We start from the raw sequence: 23248 nt of genomic DNA, 5'->3' as shown, positions 1-23248 counted from the left end.
ATTCTCTGTAAACTCTAGAGATGGTTGTCCATGTGACTGCCATGTGATTGGCTTATTGGATATTTTTGTATACAAGCATTTGAACAGGTATAATAGTGGCTCGAGGGTTTAGTTAGATCAAAAAATAAAAGCAGTTAAATGTGAGAAGTTAATCAGACTATTGTGTCATTTACATATGACAAAAAAGTACGATGTTGATTAATTTATGTGCAAAGATGCAATAAAAATGTTATGTAACAATAGTTTAAATTGAAATTTTCAGATTTGGAAGATAAAAACAAGACAATCCATTCAGTTATACATCAGTTGTGTTCAATTGTTTTTTTTGCTGACATATCCTCTTAGAGTATTTGTGGGAATTACTGGACCAGATCCTTAGATAATACTGAAGGATTCCTTTAATGTGAAAAAAGTCATAATCAACAAGTAGACTACATTTATGGTAAAGTCTGTTTCTCAGTATTTGATCTAAAATTAGTTGAAGTATAAATACTCAATGGCAAGATATTGGTGATAGCTCTGTGACAATAATGGCTCATTTCACCAGGGTGGTTCCACATAATGGGCATTAAAAAGCCTCCCAGACAAACCCTATTCTTCAGATATGGGTTTAATTGTCCAGAATATGATTGCTAAGTGAGAGGTCCCCTCACTTATCAAATTAACGGCTTTAAAATTGGGACAGTGAAGTACTTAGCTCTTATTAAAGTGGAAAGGGTCATGCCAAAGGTAAGCTGTTTATCTCATGAAGGAGAGCATAGAGGAGAGGAGAAACATCCCATTGACAGAAAATAAGTTAAAAAAAAGAGCCTTCTTTAAACCTGAAAGTCAGTCATGCTTTGAGAGCCAGACTGTGATATTAGAACACAAATTGGAAATAAATGCAAATTTTCATGTGTGGAAGAGAAACAGGAATAGTGATGAAGATAGACACAGTAATTGGAGAGATTCACATGTATTTCTTGCAGAAACTGTCCATATTTCTTCATGTTTTATTCATGAGAGTAAAGATAGTGTATAGCCACACATGAGCTATCACATATCACAGTGCTCATTTATAGCTCTCCTGCATGAGTCTGGCTTAGCCTAGATAACAGTGAAACCGCCTGGAGGCCAGACACAACTCCCCAAAGAGTAATACAGGCCGTCATGACACCCAGATAGAAGCATGGAAATGCAGGTCAACCCAAACTCTTATCAAAATGCCATACACCTTTCAAAATAGTGAATGAGCAGTATGGACTGGCTGCCAGTTAGTCTGATAACAGTGGGGACCTCTTATGTTCAAGTGTGCCATGTTTAAGGGACACTGGCTTATTATAGGCAAGGAAAATGAAGACATTTAGTGCAGTGATTTTCATTCAAATCTATCATAGCATGGTTTCTTCTTCAGGTCTGCACATCCAACTACTACTGCATCCAAAGAGCTACTGAATAGCACACACTGTAAGTTGTAGTGCTTTGAATGAAGCAATATTAAATCAATTTATTGGTACCATGTAGAATAAGGATAATGTCATTTGCAATGTAATGTCCTGCTGGGTTGTTACTTTGACACACATCTACCCTCTAAATATTTTTCTGGCCAAACAACCCACACCCACTTCTTTAATTCATTCATGCTTGAGTCATTTTAAGCTGTGCAGTACGTTTCTTCTACTGAGCACAAGGTTGCTAATTGTGGCGACTGAGGCATTTAAACGTTATGGCGTGACATCAGGGCAAAACTCTTGTTTAAAAAAAATGGAACACTGCGCAGAAAAATAGCATTAGTGGGATTTTCGTGAGAGTGTAATTTCCATATTTTTCACACCCTTCCCCAAGATAATCATAGATCAATTGCGCTGGGATTTGTGCAGACAACACTTGCTGGTTAAGTAGTTTGCAGAAAAGAATTTAAGACCTTTACTTAACCTTCAGAAGCAACATGCAAATATTTCAAAAATTATTCCTTGTAATACATTTGAGTTCTCTCACTCATGCAGTCGCTGACAATAATTCAATACAGCCACTAATCTCTTTCTAATATTACAAACCATGTGTTAACAGAGATAAGTGTGTTTGGCAGGGTGGTCATTTGGAATCTCTAACACTCGGGGCAAGTTTTGTCTTGTGGGTTGTCCTGGAGCCATTTGGCTTAAAAAAAAATTAGTCTCCGAAGTTTCTGCAGATGCCTCAGTGTCACAACTTTAATGGACACAAAGATTTGGATTTCTTTTGCCATCCAAAGTCAGTAGCAAAACGGGACCTTCAGACAGCAGTAGTAATGAACCAAGAAGAACTAAAAACAAACCAATATTTTCCATCCTTTCTCCTGTTTTCCCACATAAATGATAACTGAGAGAGTAGAATATTTTTATCTATCAGCATTTGAAACAGAATATAAAAAAAGAGCTCAGAGCTGTACTCTTTATCAAGCAGCAATTATAGACAATTTGTTCAAAAAGGACTTGCAGACTTTTCGGCCACCCTTAACACTTTTTTTCCATGTGTATACGTGTTTTGCTCTTCCTCATAAACACAGAAGGAGGCATGTGGGACAAAATAAATATTCTACAGGTTGCTTTAATGCACAAAGAAACCAATTAATTTACCAGCATCAGGCTGGGAAAAAAGACAAACAACAAGGTTGTGTTGCCAACTGGGCAAAGTAGACAACTCCACAGGGGTAAACTTTCACACCATATGAATTCTGTTTATGCAATCTTATTAGTATCAGCTAAGACAGGTGCATAGATATCTTAAAGAGGGGTCTCTGTGACAAATGGTAGTTTTAAGACCTGCCAAGTTTCTCTGCCAGCGTGAGAGGGGGGAGGATGAGGTTTAAGGTTATGTGAAAAATTGGCAAAAGAAGAATGTTGCAAAACATGGGAATAGGCCATGGAATAAAATATGCTCTCCAAGAATTAATTTACATTGGTCTTATTTACTCTTTGACCTTGGACCATCTCTTAGCTGCTATAGTCTCATGCTGCTCCTCATGCTTTTATATGTCCCTACTGCATGTTATTAGCTTTTGTCCACTTTCTTCCAAAGTTTGTCTTTATATCTGTATGCTCTCCTTTTCTTGCTTCTCTTACTCTGAACCCCCTCAGCTGGTCATGACAGATGGCTGACCCCCCCCTCCCTCTGGATCAAAAACTGGTTCAGAAATCTTCAGGTTCTTTCCTTTTAAAAATAATGCGCTGCAAAAAACGTTTAGTAAGAAAACCCAAAAAAATGACATACAAATCATGAGTTAAAGGACTGTTCAGTTGTTAGTTGTTGGGGAAAATCAAGAAGTAGATTGAAAGCAGGCCAAAAACGTAGAACTGGCAGCACAGAACATGTCTGAATAGACTCACAATACAGGCACAATAATTAGAGTGCTTAATATCCCTTAATCTGTACTCTTAGAATTAATGAGTGTGCAGAATACAAACACAATCAGGTGATCGACAAAAGGTGGGAAATGTCTGGGAGAATGTGGTGGACAGGTAGGAAATGGCAACGTCAAGGTCAATCAGTTCAAAATCAGTTTTATAATAATAGGCTGATGGGTTGAGAAATGATAGGTTTATGCACTGCTTTGTTTTGGATCTTTGATATCCAGAAATAAAATAGATTTAGTGATAGTTCTCTTCAGATGCAGTCCCTGAGCTGATCCTTATTCTCCTGAATTTGCCAGAAGTTTTCAATTTCATGATGGTTTTACAGCAGCAGAATTGCTCTGCATGGATAGGACTTTATAGGCCGCAGATATGAGTAAGATTAGAAAAAAAATGATTATCTAAGCAGCAGCACACAGCTTCAGAAAAAATCTATTATCTGTGTGAACAGGGAAATGAACCCAGCGGTATCACCACCCTTTTTCCCTCCTCTTCTTCTTTCAGGTGCAAGTAAGAGCATCTGGCTCGTTAGTTGTCCCTCAGCAAAGTGTCAAAGCAACAGTGCAGGAAACTGAGTAAGTCAACTGCATACTGGAAAGACAAGATTAATTTCCCAGAATGATTCTCCAATTGGTCTCACCTGAACCGAGGGTTTGGTATAGAAAGTGTTTCTCTTGCAACAAAAAAATTAAAGATTTATTTGCTTGAAGGGATTCGGGGACGATTTTTTTGCACTTAGATATTGAGACGAAGCCCCATTTAGCTAACACGGAAAGTTCTCACTCTTGTTTGATAGATCATGATCATGTCTAACAAGATAATTTTGGTCTACTGGAAATGAAGGAAGGAAGGAAAGAAAACAACTAAGGGATCAAGGTCCAGGTTTAAGGCAGGTTTTAAGATTTAAGGCAAACTTTTATTTTAATTATTTCATATTTACTTTTAATTTACCCGTGTTTTCATTTTCATTTTCTTTATTCCTCAGTTTTAATTTCCTTTTGCTTGCAGTATTCCTGTGCTTCATATTGTTTCACTTTAATCTTGAATGTTTTATTTGCTGTTTGTTATTTCTTTGTAACTCAAAGGTGCTTATAAATATATAAATATTATTATTATTGTATTTGCTGTTTGTGATTAGTCTTATGGTGTGTTGTTAAATGGAAAAAGGAACCTTCGCATTCAGATTTTCAAATGCTCATTATGCAATTCATTTGACCATCTGTAATACTAGAAGGCCTGCTGTACTCAGCCAAATTTCAACAGTAACCGTAACAACCCAGTACATAATTCAGCGGCTCGTATCCCCTGCAGCTATTTAAGGCTCTCACAAACAAAAAAGAATTTGAGAAAGAGATTTACTCTGGAACTAATTTCGCCACTGAAAACAACTTGCTAGAGTTGCTATAGAACAAGATTTTTAGTTTGAATAACATGGAGTTTTTATTTAACTTTGAATAACGCTGTGATTAATAATTGATTGGTCAAAGGGTTGCATACTTTCTCAGCCATCTGCCTCTGCTATCCTCATGTTGCCTGTCTAAAATAATTTGTTGTGGTATGAGAGTATTCAATCAAAATACAAAAAAATAATAAATAAATAAATGATAAAAATGATAAAAAAAAATGGACACCTCAACTCAAGAGAAATGATGAAATTATATATATTGTGATTAGGTTTGGCCATGTATGAAGAAATCCATGCAGCATTATAATCATGCGTGTATCTGTGCTTCTTGAGAAAGTAAGCTCAAGTCACTGTGTGCAGATCACAAACACATCTTCAATCTTAACCTGTTAAGCAATTTCAGTGAGTCACATATGTCACTGCTTAGATCAAAAACGGCTCTTAGACTTGCACGTTCAGGGGTAAGTAGCCACTGGACAGATTTCCTTAAGAATGTCTTTAGCAGCTTTTTAAAATATTTTTAGTGTACAGCTTCCCAATATGTCTGTGAAGGTTGTCAGTCATCCAGGTCATTGTAGTCTAGTCTCAGTAAATCACAAGATAGGGTGGGGCTAGACTTCACAATGTGTTCACTCGAAACCTTGGTTGATTGTGACCTAGACCCGTTTTCATACCTTGGTTTGTGCAAATAGGTAGAGGGTCAAAATGGGGTCCATGACCCTCTTGGGGACACTGCCATTGGGCTTAAAATCTGGGACTATCCACCAGTTGCTCTTAGAACTGAAGAAGCTTCTTGGATGAGAGGTGAAACGTCTTTAAGGAAACTTAAAGAAGTCCAGACGCTTTTCTTTCCAAGCTCCTAAGGTGAAACGAATTTGGGATGCTTGATGGTACTGACATAGTCTCCAAAACTGTGTAGAAAGAGCTATTTATGCCTTACAACAATCAATAAATAAACAGATAAATAAATAAATAAGTGTCTGTCATTCTATTTCAGCTTATTAATTTTCTATCTAGAGTGCTTCACTTTGTTTGGACAGCCCAGGTAGGCAGGAAAATAATGCTATAATTTCAATCATATATGTATAAACAGCCTCGACTTCACTGTCAGTCCCTTATTGTCAGTTGTATTGTGGTGTTCATCTTTAAGTTATCTGGTTCCACAGCTAACGTGAAAGTTCTTCTATAATGTTTTCATCATGTCCTTAGAGATGGTAGACATTGATTACTCAGGGTTTTCTTTTGTTAGAAAGTTCACATAATCAAGATTCTTTAAGAACCTATTACTTCTGAAAGAAGTGCAACCCTACTTCCAAAAAGTTGGCAGATTTGTGCAAAATGTAAATAAAAAGAAACCAAAAAATTTAATTTGGAAATCTCATAAAACTATAATAGAAGATATAGCTTAGAACAGCAGTTAAATCAAGAAAAGCTACCATTTTGACCCCCCCCCCCCCCAAAAAAAAAAAAAATAGATTGATTGATGGCAACAATACATTTCACAAAATTTGGGAAAGGCCCATGTTTATCACTCTTCTTTTAACAATAGTACATAAATTTCTGGGAACTTTGGAGATCAGTTGCTGGACTTTTGTCCCATTTTCTAGCTGATCAACAGTCCTGGGTCTTCTTTGTTGTATTTTTGCTTTATTGTGTGTCGAATGTTTTCCACTGGTGAAATGTCCAGATGGACAACTAGCCTTTCCTGAAAAAGATGCCTGAATGGGTGCATCTGTTGCCCAATGCTGAAAGGTAAATCTGCGTATTGACATTTCATGCTCACTTCTTCTTTGCATGATAGAGCTTTAACCTACATTTGAGGGTCACACCATTTCTTCTTGCCTCTCATCCACATTTACACATTTGGCTTTAGCAAGCAATGCAGCAGTTTGTGTAAGAACAAAGCGACTCTCTTCAACCCTTTAAAGCCAGCCGGAGCGGGCACGCTCCGTTTTGCGTAACTATTTTTAAATCCCTGTAGAACCGGAACCACGTAAAAATTCAAAACACTTACAAAATACAAAACACGTACAAAATACAAAACACATGCAAACTCCAAAACACTTACAAATTCCAAAGCAGTTACAAATTCCAAAGCACTTACAAACCCCAAAACACAGGCAAAACCCCAAAACACATGCAAACTCCAAAACACAACGGAAGTGCTCCAGGACGCTAGGGGCAGTGTTGAGCTTTTGGTACCTAGTAACTACACAAGCCAGGAAGTACCTGGCTTGTGTACTTACTAGGTACCAAAGGCTGCTCGAAATGCGGCCCTCAAATGCGACCTTCATTTCCCTGAATTTTAAGGATGGGTCGGTGTAGCCTTCATGGCCCAACATATCCCAGACTTCATAGCGCGGTGGTGGGTGTGGATAATTTTGCCGAAAAAAACGGTTGAAGCGGGGCGGCTGAACAGTAAACTTTCAAAAGTAAGTACTGAATATTATGTCAGTTATTTATGCGCAAATGTTTAATAATGAAGAACATTAAAACATGTTGTGATATTATTCTGTTATTATATGTTACCTTATATATGTAATCAAAGTAGTTGAATTAGAATACTGCTGTAGATCATATTATACCCTTTAAAATAGAGTGTGTGATCTGTATGTAGTTTAGTTCTCATTATACTTTTGAGTTAACAGAACATATTCACATATTAGTTCATTAGATAAATGTGCATCACTCTGTATCCTTGATCTGCTGGGAATGTGTGACACTGCTTTCTTGACATGCTTAAGTGTTGAATCATGAAGAGAAGGTTGTAAGCAGGAGACTCTGTGTCTAAAGACAGGGGAGATAGATAGACCACATTCCACACCCCCACCTTACAGAAAGCAGAGAAACAACTGCCGAGGTCATAACTTAGGCGCTGTAACAGAGAAAAAATGTGATGTTTTGGCTTTTACGACTAGCTGGGGGCCACTAGAGACTATAAAAAGCTGAGCAACCCGTCACCATTTTGAGACATGTGCCTGACCCTCTGGTAGCATCTCTCCCGTCCGGACGTTGTAATGCTCTTATTGTTGAATTGTATGGAAATAAATGATTGTTGATTGAGCATTTATACACCGAGTATTGTCCTTCCTTCAGCCCAAAGATTCAAAGAATTGGGAGAATTCAACAACTTGGTGCCGTGACCCGGATCTTTGGTGTGCTGAGGAGGTGCAGATTTGACCTTTGGTGAGATCGTGAGGCGAGGTGAACAGAGGACCGGTCCAAAAATAAAAAGGTAAGCACAGCCTGTTGTATTATAAATACCAAATGTGCATATTGGGCTTTCCAAATTAATCTGTTCGCTGAGTCACATGTATTTTCACAGTAAATTTGTCGGTGTCTGGTTTTTGGCGCAAGATACTAACAACATAAGTTGAGGCTGAATTCCAGTGTGTTAAATAAACTGCTTCTACCGAGATACTAATAACATACTACGTTGGACTAGTTGCAGTAAACTGCTTCTACCGAGATACTAATAACATACTACGTTGGACTAGTTGCAGCCACTTTACCTTCCACATTTAATTTTGTCTAATACTGGCTTCTGTAGCAATAATACATTAGAATTTATTCTGAAGACGCGGCCATTAGTCCAGTACATTGAAGTCGAGGTTTGTTTATTTTGTTTATGGTGTCAGTGACGTCCTGGCTTTTGCCGGCTATGAAATAGAAGTTGATTTAAGGAAAAGCAGATGCTGGCTTCACGGTGCAGTTGGACGCTGGCAACGCGAGAGCGAAACACGTCCGTAGGTTTGGTTTATGATACGGCGTGTTCCGGTGGTGCGGCCGTGAAGTGCAGTAGTGGTTGGTGCTAGTTTTAGTACATTTGATAGAGGTTTTGACGGTGGTTTGTGGCGTCAGTCGAGTATAAAGGGCTGCGGTCATAATACAAAGTAAAAATTTAAGTACATAGCAACACCTGGTTTATGATGTCAGGTATAACTTCGGGGATGCAAGCATCACTTTTATGATGCGACTTTGCCCCGTGGTGGCGGTCATAATCGCAGAGAAAGGGGTATTTTGGTCTATGGTGCAGTGTGCTTTAAGAAGATCTAATAGTTGAGCTCAGAGGTTTCTGTGTAAAATTCCCGCTGAGGAAAAGTGTTGTGTGTGAGTGTGAAAGCGCGCTCTGGGTGAGAGAGTGTGTGTGAAGCTGCGAGGCGCGCTCTGGGTGCTGTCTTGTGGGTAAAGCGCGCACTGAGTGAGAGTGTGAGTGAGGCGCGCTCTGAGTGTGTTTTGTGTGAAGTGTGAAGCGTGAACACAGTGACAGTGACGGTTGATGTGTTTGATTAGGAGGACATTAGAGCAAATACACATTTTAGGATCAAAGGTTGATGCCTAGTGTACCTGTGGAACTTTGCCCTAGGAGTGGCGACCCTCCTGTCCGTGGACGCGTGGCCAGGACCGGCGTCGTCCGGGTGCCGAGGTGGTGACTTGGGGAGGTGAGGGCCCCCGCATAGCTACGGAAATAACACTGGAACGGCCGTGTAATCACGGGTTCACATTTATTCCGGACTAGAACAAGACACATTTTGCGAACAAACGTTGAGTCTAGATTAGTAAAGAAATATAAAAAGGTTGAATTCCTCGTTTCAGTGGTTGAAATTGTTGTGTGCCTGTCCCCTGACGAGTGTGAAATTAGAATAAAGAGGGAATTTGGAGCCACATAGAGATAGACGGGCATAATTGGGTGTATTACTCTGTGGTGTAATAAAAATAAAAAGGAGAGATAGTAAGAGGTGTGCAGTGGAGAATTATGGAGGAGTACAGAGAGGAATGTGTTGGGAGACTGACGTACAGTTTACGCTGTCAAGGTGGGCGTGTTGCCTGCTTATCTGTTTAACAGTGATGAAAATGAAATTAAATAAATCTCTTAGTGTGTTAATACAGGAAGCTGCGGACCTGGACCAACTGCCCCCACAAGCACAGCGGCCGAAGCAAAATTATAGGTAATGGGAACCACACCCAGCACGAATCAGCAGCTGTGAAAAAGACAGCAGCGAGGAGAGAATTAGAGGAGAAATTAAGAGAAGTTTTAACACATAAAATTGGGGCCAACGGACTTGTGGAGGTTGGGAAGGCGTCCGGAGCATCACAACAAAAAGGTGAAACAAAAACACACACAAGCAGAGAAATCTGAGAGAAAGGCTCCTTTTAAGGTAACGCCTAGTTTGAGAAAAGATAAAATTAACCTGCTTTTATACAAATGCACATACACGCAATGAAGAAACAGCTTACACTCATGAACACGTGAAGATTTTCCAGCAAGGTTAAAGAAAAATTAACATACTTAAATGATGAAGTCTATACATTACTGACAAAGAAACCCTCTGGGTTGCAGGACAACAATTTAACTAAAAAAAAAAAAAAAAAGGAACACTGGTCTAACCAACCAGGCAAGACATGACAAATTTAGTGGTTAAAAGATTCAAATTGTGACATGTTTTCTGTTGATTGATTAATAAAAGTGATTACTGAATGAAAGAAAGTTCCTTTTTTGGGCTTTTAAACATGATCTTAAGAATTTTAACATATACCGGTGTTGTCCTGTCAACTTGGTGGGTTAGGAGTTGATTATATCGGGAGACAAAAAACAAAAAAAGGGGGAGAGAAGGCTGACACAGGGCCTGGCCCCATTGTCTCCCCTCTGAATAACACAGCCAACACAACATCATTTTCCTGTTCATTTGTTTTTGTTTTTTGTTTGTTTTTGTTTTGTTTTGTTTTTGTTTTTTCTATACATATTTAATTACAGGCTGCTTTGCCGGCCCTGAAAGCCGAGGCTGACTGGACTCCTGCTCTCCCCCATACGTGACACTGACCAAATGCTGCAACAGCTGGACCCACAACAACGACCTGAGAATGTCAACAGACCTGCAGGAATGTGATCTCAGGCAGCCGAGACGGAGAGCACTAAACCTAAGGCCCGTTTCACTACACGGGGGAAAATTCCCAGACTGTGTCAGCTGACAGAGCTGTGACGAGACGCCCGCCAAGCCCGAATGAAAAGTAAGGCCGAGCGAAAGAATGCTGACCTTGATAACTTTGCATTCACACTGTGCAGGACAGTGATGGACCAACACGGATGATTGGGTGGCGAAAAAGGGCGTGACCGAGACAAGAGGAGTAACTGAGGACAGAAGGCACCTCAGAATGGACAAAAACACAGAAGAAGATGCAGGTTTCACCTGCGGTGAACATCGACACTGGAGAAAGGACTGCCCCAATTGGGGTCAGAACCAGGACGGACTGAATTTTGAGCAGCAGCAGCAGCAATGGTCGCAAACAAACTGAAAAGGAGGGGGGCAGGACCCCAGGGCATGCTTCAGGCAGTGGTTTACCCAGAACACCAGAACAGGAAAATGATGAACACAAACACCCACACAAACACACACATCTACATGCACTGACTCAGAATGAAGAGAAACTACACACACACACACACATACACACACACACACACACACACACACACACACACACACACACACGCTGATGCAATGAAGAATGCTTTGCTTATGCTGATATGCAAAATGCTGCACACAAACATCCCAATGCATAATTTTTATGAGGAGCCATTGATTACCATTAAATACTTAGAATGTGTTATATGTCACCTAGAAGGCATTTATGTAGATTTTAGGAATAAGCTCTAAAACGGTTTGGTTATGAAAACAATGTCTGTGCGTGATGTCTGTTTATGGCTCAAGGCCTTGACTGAATTCTTTGCTGTGCTTCACACAGCCCTGATGAGGAACAGTGGCACAGAGTGAAAATGATGAATTAATAGTGTAAGTTTTAGGTCGGAGTACGGCATTTTCTGTGATTGAGTTTTAATTCAAGGAGGAACAAAAGGTGTTACGGCACCTGAGGTTCTCATTCCCACACAATATTGTCCCGGCAGGAAGCAAAATGTTCCTGTGAATTTCTGGTTGATTGTTTGGTTTTGTTTAGCGCTAGCTTGATTTTATCAGTGAGCTTTGGCTTGTGTTCTTTCTCGTAAGCGAGAGAGGGATAGTTTTATGCTTGGACATGTCTGCAACGGGCCCTAGTTTGTGTTATTTTAGTAGTATTTTGTTGGTTATGTCTGTTTTCGTTTTTGTTACAGTGCACTGGAGAAAAAACATCTGAGAGGTGTGATCCACCGGTGGTGATATGTTGATATTTTGTGAGTTCATGATTTAACAATCAGCTCTTTAAACAAGGCCTGAAAGATTGAAATTTAAAGCGCTATAAAATATTATTACTGTAAACAGTTGCAAAGTGTGCTTCTCCATGATTGTAATTGGCTTGGGAGAAATTCACTTATAGGGAACACTGAGAAGTTCTGAGTCTAAAAGGATTGCACCGAGTCAATCCGGCCCACAAAAAAACAACAAGGAATTGTTTTCCTTTAAAATGATGACGTCATCTTGCTGGTGATGGATGCTCGAATAGGTTGCGCGTGAGACTCCATTATCAGCAACATCTGGTATGAATGTGTATGGAGGTATGCATGTGAATGGACTGTGATGGACTGACGACTAAAAGTTTTGACTGACTTGATACTGAGACAATGACTGCACCAACTTTAGGATTAGTAAATGCCAATAAACAATTCACCCAGCGGACAAGAGAAGGGTGGATGCTTCGCTTTGTTTTGTTTTGTTTTTTCAGGAGCAGGAGGATAAGAGAGACTGGAGGAGGAGACTCTAGCTTCACATAAGTATGAACTGCAGACTTAACACTGTGGTTGCTGATTTTGAGTTACCGATGTTTGCATTAAGAAAACTGTGCTATATTAGCTGTGTTTTGAGTAAGGTATCATGTTATATTATTGGGAATGCCAAATGCTACAGTGGAGAAGACTTTTGATGCCACTCATGACTGGAACATGTTATTATTAACCATAGCAGGCCACTGTAAAAAGTCAATTAAATTTTATAGAGGAAAATCGCCAAAATTGAACAATACCTATGAATGACTGGCCACATTCAGAATAGAGATATGCAATAATAAACATTGGTCCACATGATTTAGGTTCTCACTTGAAATAGTAAGTTATTAAATGTAGAATATAATCGACAGGGACATCTGATAGGATGTGGTACTGCAAAAGAACAAGAGCAAAGTAAATAAAGAAAATATTGTGTTTAGTTTGGATAAATTCAAATTAAAATGTACCATTACAAAAAGAATTGGTTAAAACTAATTAAAACTGATATAAAATTGAAAATCTGAAGTCGAAGCTAAATAAAAATAAAAACTGATGAAAATTGCAAAACTATTACAACCCTGGTGCAGAGATTGGCAAATCTGACCAGGAAACGTTATAAAATGGATTGTCAGGATAGTCAGCGTTAAAGCCACTTTTGACAGTCCATACTAGGATGGCATTGGACATCTTCGGGGCAGAAAAGGGTTGGTGTGACCAAGGTGTGGTTTGGCTTGTTGTATGTACATTTCAAAATGTTACAGCTCTGGATGGACCAGTTACCAGATATGATGTCACTAACCTTCTCTTTTAAGTGTCTAGCTCCAATGAATTGACACATGGGAGTGTGTCAAAAAGGGGGAGTTGAGTCCGAACATCAAACAATGGTGTTATGAACATTTTATGACTTTATTTGTGTGTTTAATAAATTAGCGATGGTAAAACTTAAGCTTATAATGTGTTAGACTTAGAAAGGGTTCACTAATTTTTGATTTCTTTTACACACACAAAGATTATGATTAGAATAAGTCCTGAACATAATATTTTAAACCAAATTTGAATCATTAGAAGAACAATGGATAACAATATTAGATTATCAAGGCTAGGGAGAGAGGTGTTTTGGTTTTCTGTCTCTTGCAGAGAAAGGAACAGACACCAGACGGGGACCCGGAGATGTGAGGACCCTTCACAGCAGGGACAGATGTAGGGACTGCCGAGACAGCAACTGGGGTCAAGTGTCATGACGTTTGGGCTCCTGGAGAAGATGGATCCCACAAACACAGCAATAACCATGAAGGGGTTGGCGAAAACCAGGAACACCAGACCAACGAGGTTCAAGAGGCTCTTGGCAAAAAGGGGGACACGCCGGTGACCCCAAAATACACAGATCTTTGTTTGAAATCAGGGCAGAATAATCCCCAGAACTGTGCAATGACTAAAGGGTGGTCTAACCCCGGAGGTCGAAGAAAGAAGCTGAGAATCACCCAACTGGAAGACACTGGTAGCTGCAGCAATAAAAATAAAGGTTAAAAGCTCCTTAGACAGAGGTTCTAGTCTAAGTACATTTGAAAGGTATAAGGGGGCATTAAAATGGGAGTGGAAAACTGGAGCACCAAAATAAAGCTGTGGGAAAATGGGGAGTGATGGGAGTGTCATCTGTAACTGCTGTTATGGTTGTAAATCTAACTTTGCTTGCATCTGAACTGCGTGAACACAGAGGTCATCCCCCATATGGTCCACCCGTTAAAAGGGGACAGAGGGCCTCAGGATCAAGAAAACCTGGACCTTGCAACGCTGAAGTGCTTGTTATTAGTGATCTCTTTAATGAGAGATCAAAAGAGGGTATTGTGATATTATTCTGTTATTATATGTTACCTTATATATGTAATCAAAGTAGTTGAATTAGAATACTGCTGTAGATCATATTATACCCTTTAAAATAGAGTGTGTGATCTGTATGTAGTTTAGTTCTCATTATACTTTTGAGTTAACAGAACATATTCACATATTAGTTCATTAGATAAATGTGCATCACTCTGTATCCTTGATCTGCTGGGAATGTGTGACACTGCTTTCTTGACATGCTTAAGTGTTGAATCATGAAGAGAAGGTTGTAAGCAGGAGACTCTGTGTCTAAAGACAGGGGAGATAGATAGACCACATTCCACACCCCCACCTTACAGAAAGCAGAGAAACAACTGCCGAGGTCATAACTTAGGCGCTGTAACAGAGAAAAAATGTGATGTTTTGGCTTTTACGACTAGCTGGGGGCCACTAGAGACTATAAAAAGCTGAGCAACCCGTCACCATTTTGAGACATGTGCCTGACCCTCTGGTAGCATCTCTCCCGTCCGGACGTTGTAATGCTCTTATTGTTGAATTGTATGGAAATAAATGATTGTTGATTGAGCATTTATACACCGAGTATTGTCCTTCCTTCAGCCCAAAGATTCAAAGAATTGGGAGAATTCAACAATGTTCGCCACATGTCGGGAAAGTTATGTGCCATTAGCGATGTTTGTACTAACTTGGTTTTAAAGCCTTTACTTGAAAATATGCACCGTTCAATAGTTGGCCTTAATCTTACAGAGAATGTGATGATTTTATGGATAATTAAAGTCAGTCATATATCCACAAACACAACAAGCTGAAAGTCAGTGATGCTGCTCGGTTTGCAGTCCTGAATATCACGGCACAAGCAGGATTCACTGCACTGTTAATGTTAGCTATGTTATATTGCTGCCTCTGTTCGGTGGTGTCGAGCCAAACTGACTTTAACGTGTTTGAACGAGCTGACAGTTCACTCGTTAAGCTGAAAGAAAGATGCTTTGATCACAGGAGTCACACATGTGTCCACTGTACCATCTGGGAACTCTTCTTGTTTAGCACTCATAATAACACAAACACTACATCTTCCTTCCCTTGTGCTGTTTTGTAGCAGTGTATACACCTGAGACTGCCACCTGTCTGTCTGTCCTGCACTCTCTCTCTGTTTCTTTCTCTCTGATTGTGGAATAAAAGTATGAACATGTATTAATAAGTTACACTTGTGTTTGAATCCTGCAGCTTATCACACATTTGATTTCCATGTGACAACTGCAAGTGTCCAGAGTGAGGACAGACTGAGGGACCCACTGCTGCACATCATCTGTGAGACTTTGCACCCCTGATGATCCTCCAGGACAAACTCAGCAGTGTGTGAGGAAGAGGAGGAGGAAGAGCAAGCAGCAGCTGACAGATGGAGAGAATAGACAGACTGTTCCCTGTTTGTGAAGGACTGCTAGAAAAGTTTAACAAAACCTTTTGTCTGTCCTGAATCAGTCTTATTAGGTAATGTTCAAATCATTTTATCATTCCAGTGTTTTCAGTGTGGGAGAAAGTACTCAGGGCCTTCAAGTTACACACTATGAAAGGCAGAAACAAGTTTAATATTCAGAAACCTAAAGTATGTATCAGCAGCAGAATGGACCTAAAAATAAATGTTTGTTTCAGTTCTATGAAGCTTTGAGTATTTTTGGATTAGTAGTACTGCTGTGTTTGTTGCATCATATTGCTGTAATTGTTTATATGCTTCATATATTCTGAGGTAAGTTGATCTATAGTGTTACATCATATTCTATAAGGATGTTATGTGTTTGTATACTTTCTGCCCAGTTTGACCCATTTAGAAGACGTCAGCCTGTTTAGTTTGAGGCTCTGATATTCACTGCTGTAATAACTAATAATGATTAATATAATAACTATAATATTGGCCATATTATATTTACATTACCAAAGTGAGAAGACTTTAGTCTCATGAACAACATTAACTAATTGTTATTTACTAGCTAATCTTTAAATGACTGTTCAGTACAGAAATGAAGCCCAAAAATCATGTTTTACAGTCCCGTGGTCTCAGCCTCAGATACTTATTAAATCACACAGCTCATGTAGAAACAAACAAACAAATGAACAAAACATGTTCTCCTTCATTTCTGTCAAACAAAGCTGTTTCCAGCGGTTAGTATCATGGTTGCTAGGCAACCTGGGCAGCGCCACGGAGACTAGACCGTCCCATTTCACAAGCCTCGCGCTTTCGGCCTTAGCGGTCTTTGAGTACGCGCCACTTGTGGACCGTTAAGGCTGCGTACTTTAACCTCCTAGGACCTGGCGTTTACATATGTGGACATCACATTTTGGTTTGTCTAGACCACAATACAAATTTTTTTTTTATATATTTTTTCTGATATCCGAGGATATTACGAGGACATTATACTGCCTCCTGGTGGTGGCAGAATATAATTTCTCATTCCACATTAGATTCAAGATGGCTGACAACACACCCTGAAGTTCAGATGGCAACTCCCGAGCCAAACTTCGACCAGGTAAAAAATTCAATCACATTTCATGGCTCATTCTTGTTCAGATATGGATAAAAGTGTTCAATGTTTGTTATGGAATTCAAATTTTACAAAAGTTAGTAACTGTAATGATTTACCATGCTGCTAAACATGTGGTACATGTATGTGAACAGAGGGACTTAGTTTTGTTAGCTTTGTTTACAATGTGGAAAGAGGGAGTCAGCAACATGTGCTAGCAAATTGTGACAATGAAATAGTATTTTTGGATGATTTAGGTAGAAAAAAATAGTTTACTACAGTACACGCAGATATAGCAAGTTTTACAAAAAAAAATCTCCATAGGTTTTTATTTGATCTTTCTTATGATGTTTTTTCCAGAGCGTTTTTCTTTCGCAAGAGCAATGGAGTTACTGGGGTTAATTGGAGACAACTCAGATGTGGAAGATTTGTCAGACATTGATGATCCTGTTGGGGATGCTGAATATTTTGATGCCTTGCGTACCATATCCTGCAATCAGGATGTACTGGTCCAAAACCTTGAGATTCCCTGCCATCACCAAAAGGTTCACACGTGACAGATTCTTCAGGCTCAGGCAATCACTCAAAGTGCTCATTGACGATGATGTTCCAGAGGATCTGAAAGAGCGTGATCAATTCTGGAAAGTGAGGCCTTTTCTGAACCGCATTCTGAAAGGCTGCAAATCTCAAGCTCGCCCAGAATGCGTTTCCATTGACGAGCAGATGATTCCATTCACAGGAGCTTGTCCGTATCGACAATATCTGCCAATGAAGCCAAACCCAGTTGGCATACAAAACTTTGTTTGTGCAACAGCAGATGGTATTGTGCTGGACTTTGAAATTTATCAAGGGGCACCTGCACTCCTTGAGCAGGTTGAAGAACCAGGGGATCTGGGTTTGGGAGGCTTGGTCATAGATCGTCTGTCTCAAACGCTGCATCCTAATACAAAGGTTTACTGTGATCGGTTCTTCATTTCCATCCAAGTTGTGGAACGCATGATGAAGAAGCAGATATATGTAACTGGTACAGTTATGAAGAATCGGGTCGCTGCAGCAGTACAGAAGCTACCAAATGACAAAACAATGAAAAAGAAAGGAAGAGGGACCTCAGCACAAGTTACCACTGAGGATGGAAAGATTTGTGTGGTGAAGTGGTATGACAATAAACCCATACGGGGCGATCATGGCTCAAGAGTTGGGAGTTCGCCTTGTAATCGGAAGGTTGCCGGTTCGAGCCCCGGCTTGGACAGTCTCGGTCATTGTGTCCTTGGGCAAGACACTTCACCCGTTGCCTACTGGTGGTGGTCAGAGGGCCCGGTGGCGCCAGTGTCCGGCAGCCTCGCCTCTGTCAGTGCGCCCCAGGGTGGCTGTGGCTACAATGAAGCTTGCCATCACCAGTGTGTGAATGGGTGGATGACTGGATATGTAAAGCGCTTTGGGGTCCTTAGGGACTAGTAAAGCGCTATACAAATACAGGCCATTTACCATATTGATGATGTCTGCTGTTCATGCTAGCGAGCCAGAAGACACCTGCCAGAGATGGGACAAAAAACGAAAACGATATGTGACCATCTCGCGACCAAGTATTGTCCGTGAATACAACTCCAAGATGGGTGGAGTTGACCTTGTCGATAGAATGATGAGTTACTATCGCATGAGTGGCCGTACGAAGAAATGGACACTGCGGATGCTAATGTACTTTATGGATCTGGCTTTAGCCAACAGCTGGCTACTGTACCGTAAAGACCTTACTGTATGTGGCACACCAAAGAAGGACATCATGCAGTTTCTTGAATTTCGCATGGAAGTGGCCATGACCTTCTTGGCTCAGTATGCCAATGACAGCTCTGACTTTTCAGTGCAGGAAGATGACCCAGACGTGTTAGTCCAAGGGAAAAGGCGTCCAGTGAAGGCAGTGCCCCATGTCTCATTCCGCAGGAAGGCTAATGCACATCTGCCAGAGGTGGCAAAATTGAAGAATGCAGCACACTGCAGAGCAAAAGGCTGCTCAGTGAAAATTCGAGTACAGTGTGTTACATGCAAGGTGTTCCTCTGCTTACAGGCAGATCGGAACTGTTACACAGCCTTTCACACATAGGTGTAAACATGGGGGAAAAAATTTGAAGTAGCAGTTTTGAAGTGTTAGGTTTCCTGCTACATCCAATGTTCATAATTCTATTACTTTTTGGACTTTGTTACAGACATCTGTCTTCCTGTAACTGTTAGCAGAACTTCAAATGAGCCATATTGGTCAAAGGGGAACAACTGTTGTTTCTAATTTTCTTTTTGTACTCAGGAAAATTGCTGCTGTGTTCAGACAAAAAATAAAGAGTTTTGCACATCATTACTTACTTGTGACTTTATAGTGGTCTATTGGAATTTAAAACGAATGTCCTAATATGTGGCCATCATTTTTCTCAGAAACTACATCAGGTAAAAAGATCATTCTTTGTTTTTACATTCATCAGGTCCCAATCAGCCCAAATAGCAAAAAGAAATTAAAAATGCATGTCATGAAAGAGTTCGGGTCATAGGAGGTTAAAGCTGCAGACCCTGAATTGTCAACATTGCGACATTCAATATATTTGAATGATACGGTAAGCGCCCAGTTAGCTCCTAGCATTTCTCAGCAGCTCTGCCTCCTTTTCGACTACCGGGACATTTAAACAATGGATAATCCGTTTACAAACAAATTCATGCTTTTCTCCTCAACAGAGAGCGTCGTACAATAAGAAGAATGGCGCCTAATTACAGAGTTAATAATACAGACTTTGTAATATCTCACGTGTAGATTCATCAGCCAGATTAAGTGTTTACTGACAATTGACAGTGTAAGCGGACATCATCATCACTATTCCAATCAATCTTCTCCACACAGACAAGCATAAACACACTCGACTATCACTAAATCAAATTTAACACACGTTTGTAATGACGCTAATTCAGTTTACAATAGGGTTCATTCGCTTGGTAAGCAGGTGGCAGTATCCTCTTATACTGGGGAGTAAACTGCCATTAAACGAAGAGAAGAAGAAGAAAACCCCTGCACATGCGCGGTACGGATCGGGTAGACCTGATTTGTACGGTCCGACTTTGCACATGCGCAGTAAGGATCGGGGAGTCCTGATCCGTAACTATCTTTTTATTTTTCGTTTTTGTCTACATTATTTTGAAATGCTTCATCATTGGAAACATGTTAAGAGATACTTATTATTCTTAACATCTTAACAGATACTCTGACCCGTAACTATCGTAAAACGCTTGTGTTTTACGATAGTTTGCATGTGTTTTGGATTTTGTACGTGTTTTGGAGTTTGTACGTGCTATTTGGAATTTGTAAGTGTTTTGGAGTTTGTACATGCTTTGTCTCTAGGGGCCACCGTAGTTTCCTGTCTATAAATCAGTTTTCTTCATTATTCGCTTGCTTGTTACGCACAAGTCTACCGTTGTTTACAGCGCCGTCGGCCGCTGTTTTTTCCGTTTACTTACTTCCAAAAAGAAAACCTAATTTCTGCCGTTCAATACTGAACAAATTTAAAAAATTTTAAATTTATGCAAAATTGTAAAACGCTTAGTTGTGTCTCTAATCAAACCTCTGTAACTTTGCTCTTCTTCACTTCAGCAGCATCAGGTAATGTTCATGTGTTGATTAATGGTTTTCTTTTGTTGAAATAGAGGTCAGTGCCAATGATCGCATGTCCGCCATTACCTGCCCGAAACCGGAAGTGATGCCATTTTCGCGGAAAATGTAGTTTTTTACTTGTAGGCCTTAAAAGCCTATACTGGTGTTTTTAAAAGTCATGTTTGATTTTATGCTCTGCTGAATAGTTTCTGGGATGCTTAGAACTCAAATTGCACTGCTTTAAATTGTTTATTTTGATGCACATGCTGTTTTCTTTGCAAATTTGTATTATGGGATTGTTTTTCGTTTTTTCTGCAGTATATAAAAATTGGTCTATCTCAAAAATAAAACCATGAAGACACTCAAAATAAATTTCCTGTGGTTGGAAACTATTTTTTGCAACTTTTTTGTATTTAAAGTTTTGAGGGATAAACCTCTTAAATTTCTCTAATTAGAAACATATGTAAAAAAACAAAACAAAAACGATTTTCAATTTTTCTGCAGTTTATTGCACTTTTTTGCAATTTATGTGGTTACTATGGATTTAATGCATAAATATTATAAAAATTTGGCCTATAACAGTTGTATGGATGTATAGCAACTTGAAATGCTCCCACAAATGGCACTAGAGCACGTAAAAATATAAAGTAAGCTCTGGTGGACTTGGTTCTATGGTAGGTCTTAAAGGGTTAAGAGTTTCCCTGTCATGTCATATAAAAAAGTGTGTTCCGGTAAAGCACCAGACAGGCCCTGAGGTCAGTCATCCAGGGGCAAATAAGGGAGTGTCTCAGTGCACTTTCTAATCGAATGACTTTCAGAAGAGCTTTTTGTGGCAGTCAGAATGTCCATGAGACAGCAGAGCTGCACATCAAAATGCAGAAGGAAATCCAAGTCAAGTCAAGCCTATCCCACTGCTTGTCTCTCATTAGACTGAAAATCATGACTGGGGCCCTTCTGTTAGTGTCATATCCAGGGGTCCAGGATACAACGACTAGAAATGAGACATGCAAACAGTACAAATGAATATATATTTAATCCCCATCCTAAATTATTTTATTGCTTAGCATTTTATATGTTTATATTCATTTCAAATAGAAATCTTAATGTTCCATTTGCAAATGCATTCAACTGATTAACTTCATTTAAGTACACAATGCTGCTTAAGAAGGAACCTAATTAGTTTGGTGATTCATAATGAATGTTTAAGGGTTTCAGTATAACACACACTGTTTTAGAATGGTTAATATAATGCTCAGAATTTTCCATAGTAAGTTGAAGGACAATTTATATCAAGCCAGAGATACAAAAGAAATGCAATTGTTTCAGTTGAGTCTGAACTGCATGATGACATCACTGTCTGCTTGTGTTCTCACTCGGTTCTTTGTGCGCTGTCCTCTTTCTGTCTTGCAGTTACACATGAGCTGACAACAAGCTGGCATATAAACTGATCATGAATAAAGCAGAGTATTTGTAATGTAAAAAAAATATGTAAGAGAGACTGGGGAAGGGCCACAAATAAAATACTATGTGTCAACACACTGCTTAATTACGTGCAATCATTGCCATGGAAGTGTGAATGTGCGGACTGTCTTTCCATTTTGTGGCTCCCCCTCCCCCAATTTTTTTCTGCCTTCAGCCAAAATGTGCAACTATATATAGAATTTAAAGTCTAATAATAATAACAGGTAGAAATAAATCCATATCAAACATAGAGGTGTATTCTAATTGCATACGGGGTTACAGTTGCACTGAGAAGCTGATGAGAAGTGCAACTTCTTTTGATGACTGCATTACATTATAAGCCTAAAATAACTAATGTGATCAGCTGGAATGAGAAAGTTATGAAACTAAATTAATAAGACACAAAAAAGCAAAAATGACAGATAAGTAACTTCAAGTTTCTGGCCAAGTGGTCAACTGGGTCCAATAAATTATTCATGCGTGCATTTTTTTATTTTTAAAAAGTGTTCTTTCTTTTAGCTGGACTCACAGCTTCCCTCAGTCTATGCAAATTTTAGTATGAAGGTCAGACCAAGATGCAACCTCCAAGCTGAAGAGTAAAAAAACATATTTAGAGTCTGGATCAAAGAAATGCTATCGATCCACGCTCTATGGATAGTTTCCCCTTCATAACATCTCTAACTGAAGTGTGAACTCTTCTCGATTGACAGGTGTCCCGATTAGCCTTTCCATAACCTCATCCACTATTCCTTCACTGTAAGCATGCTGTCGTAGCATTTTAATAGATTATCTGGCTATTATTATGACTTGATGTGTGGTGCAAAATTTTGTGCTTCTCTTTCAGTGTGTGAAATTCCAAATATTTTATTTTTTATGCAACTTTGCATAAGTAAAATAGGGTCTAATTATTGATATTCTTACCTGCTACATGATCTGCAACATTGCAAAATTGGAAGATCCATCCATCCATCACTCATCCAGGTTCAGGTTGTGGGGACAGCAGTTTAAGCTGGAATCAATGTATGCTCGAACCCCAAACCTCCCTCCCTCACCTCCCTCAGCCCTTCCAAGGAACACTGAAGTGCTGCAGAGCCAGCTGAGAGATATAGACTCTCAAGCAATGTCTTCGGGTCTTCCCTGGGACGTTTTTTCAGTAGGATTTTCCCAAAACATCCCGCCTAGGAGACAGGAAGCATCCTAGTCAGATAGTGGAACTGCCTTAACTGACTCCTTTTAGTGTAGGGGTAACAGCTCTAAAGTCCTTTTGTAAATGTGAGGATCAGGTCATCTGCCTCTGACTGCTGCCCAAACCACAATGAACCAAAGCCTTATGCAGGTGAT

The 23248-nt window shown here is 39.6% G+C and overlaps 1 protein-coding gene and 1 long non-coding RNA gene across 2 annotated transcripts; one reads left to right on the top strand and one right to left on the bottom strand.

The window, feature by feature from the left end:
- Positions 1–9960: 9960 nt before the first annotated feature.
- Positions 9961–14934, bottom strand: LOC308386326. The gene is made up of 2 exons (XR_013969773.1): positions 11235–14934; positions 9961–11200 (listed from the first exon to the last, which is right to left on the bottom strand). It is a non-coding gene; the product is annotated as an uncharacterized lncRNA (long non-coding RNA).
- A 2391-nt stretch (positions 14935–17325) lies between these two features.
- On the top strand, positions 17326–18922 carry LOC308385361 (piggyBac transposable element-derived protein 3; the record flags this gene model as incomplete). Its single annotated transcript, XM_080864217.1, has 2 exons — positions 17326–17978; positions 18340–18922. 2 exons carry the CDS (start codon positions 17326–17328, stop codon positions 18920–18922), a joined length of 1236 nt encoding a protein of 411 aa, XP_080720343.1.
- Positions 18923–23248: the final 4326 nt, after the last annotated feature.

This window comes from Rhamphochromis sp. 'chilingali' (assembly GCF_963969265.1).
Source record: "Rhamphochromis sp. 'chilingali' genome assembly, chromosome: 18".
NCBI classification, from domain to species: Eukaryota; Metazoa; Chordata; class Actinopteri; order Cichliformes; family Cichlidae; genus Rhamphochromis; species Rhamphochromis sp. 'chilingali'.
Note: the sequence above shows the minus strand (reverse complement) of the source record. Positions and strands in the feature narration are given on the sequence as shown.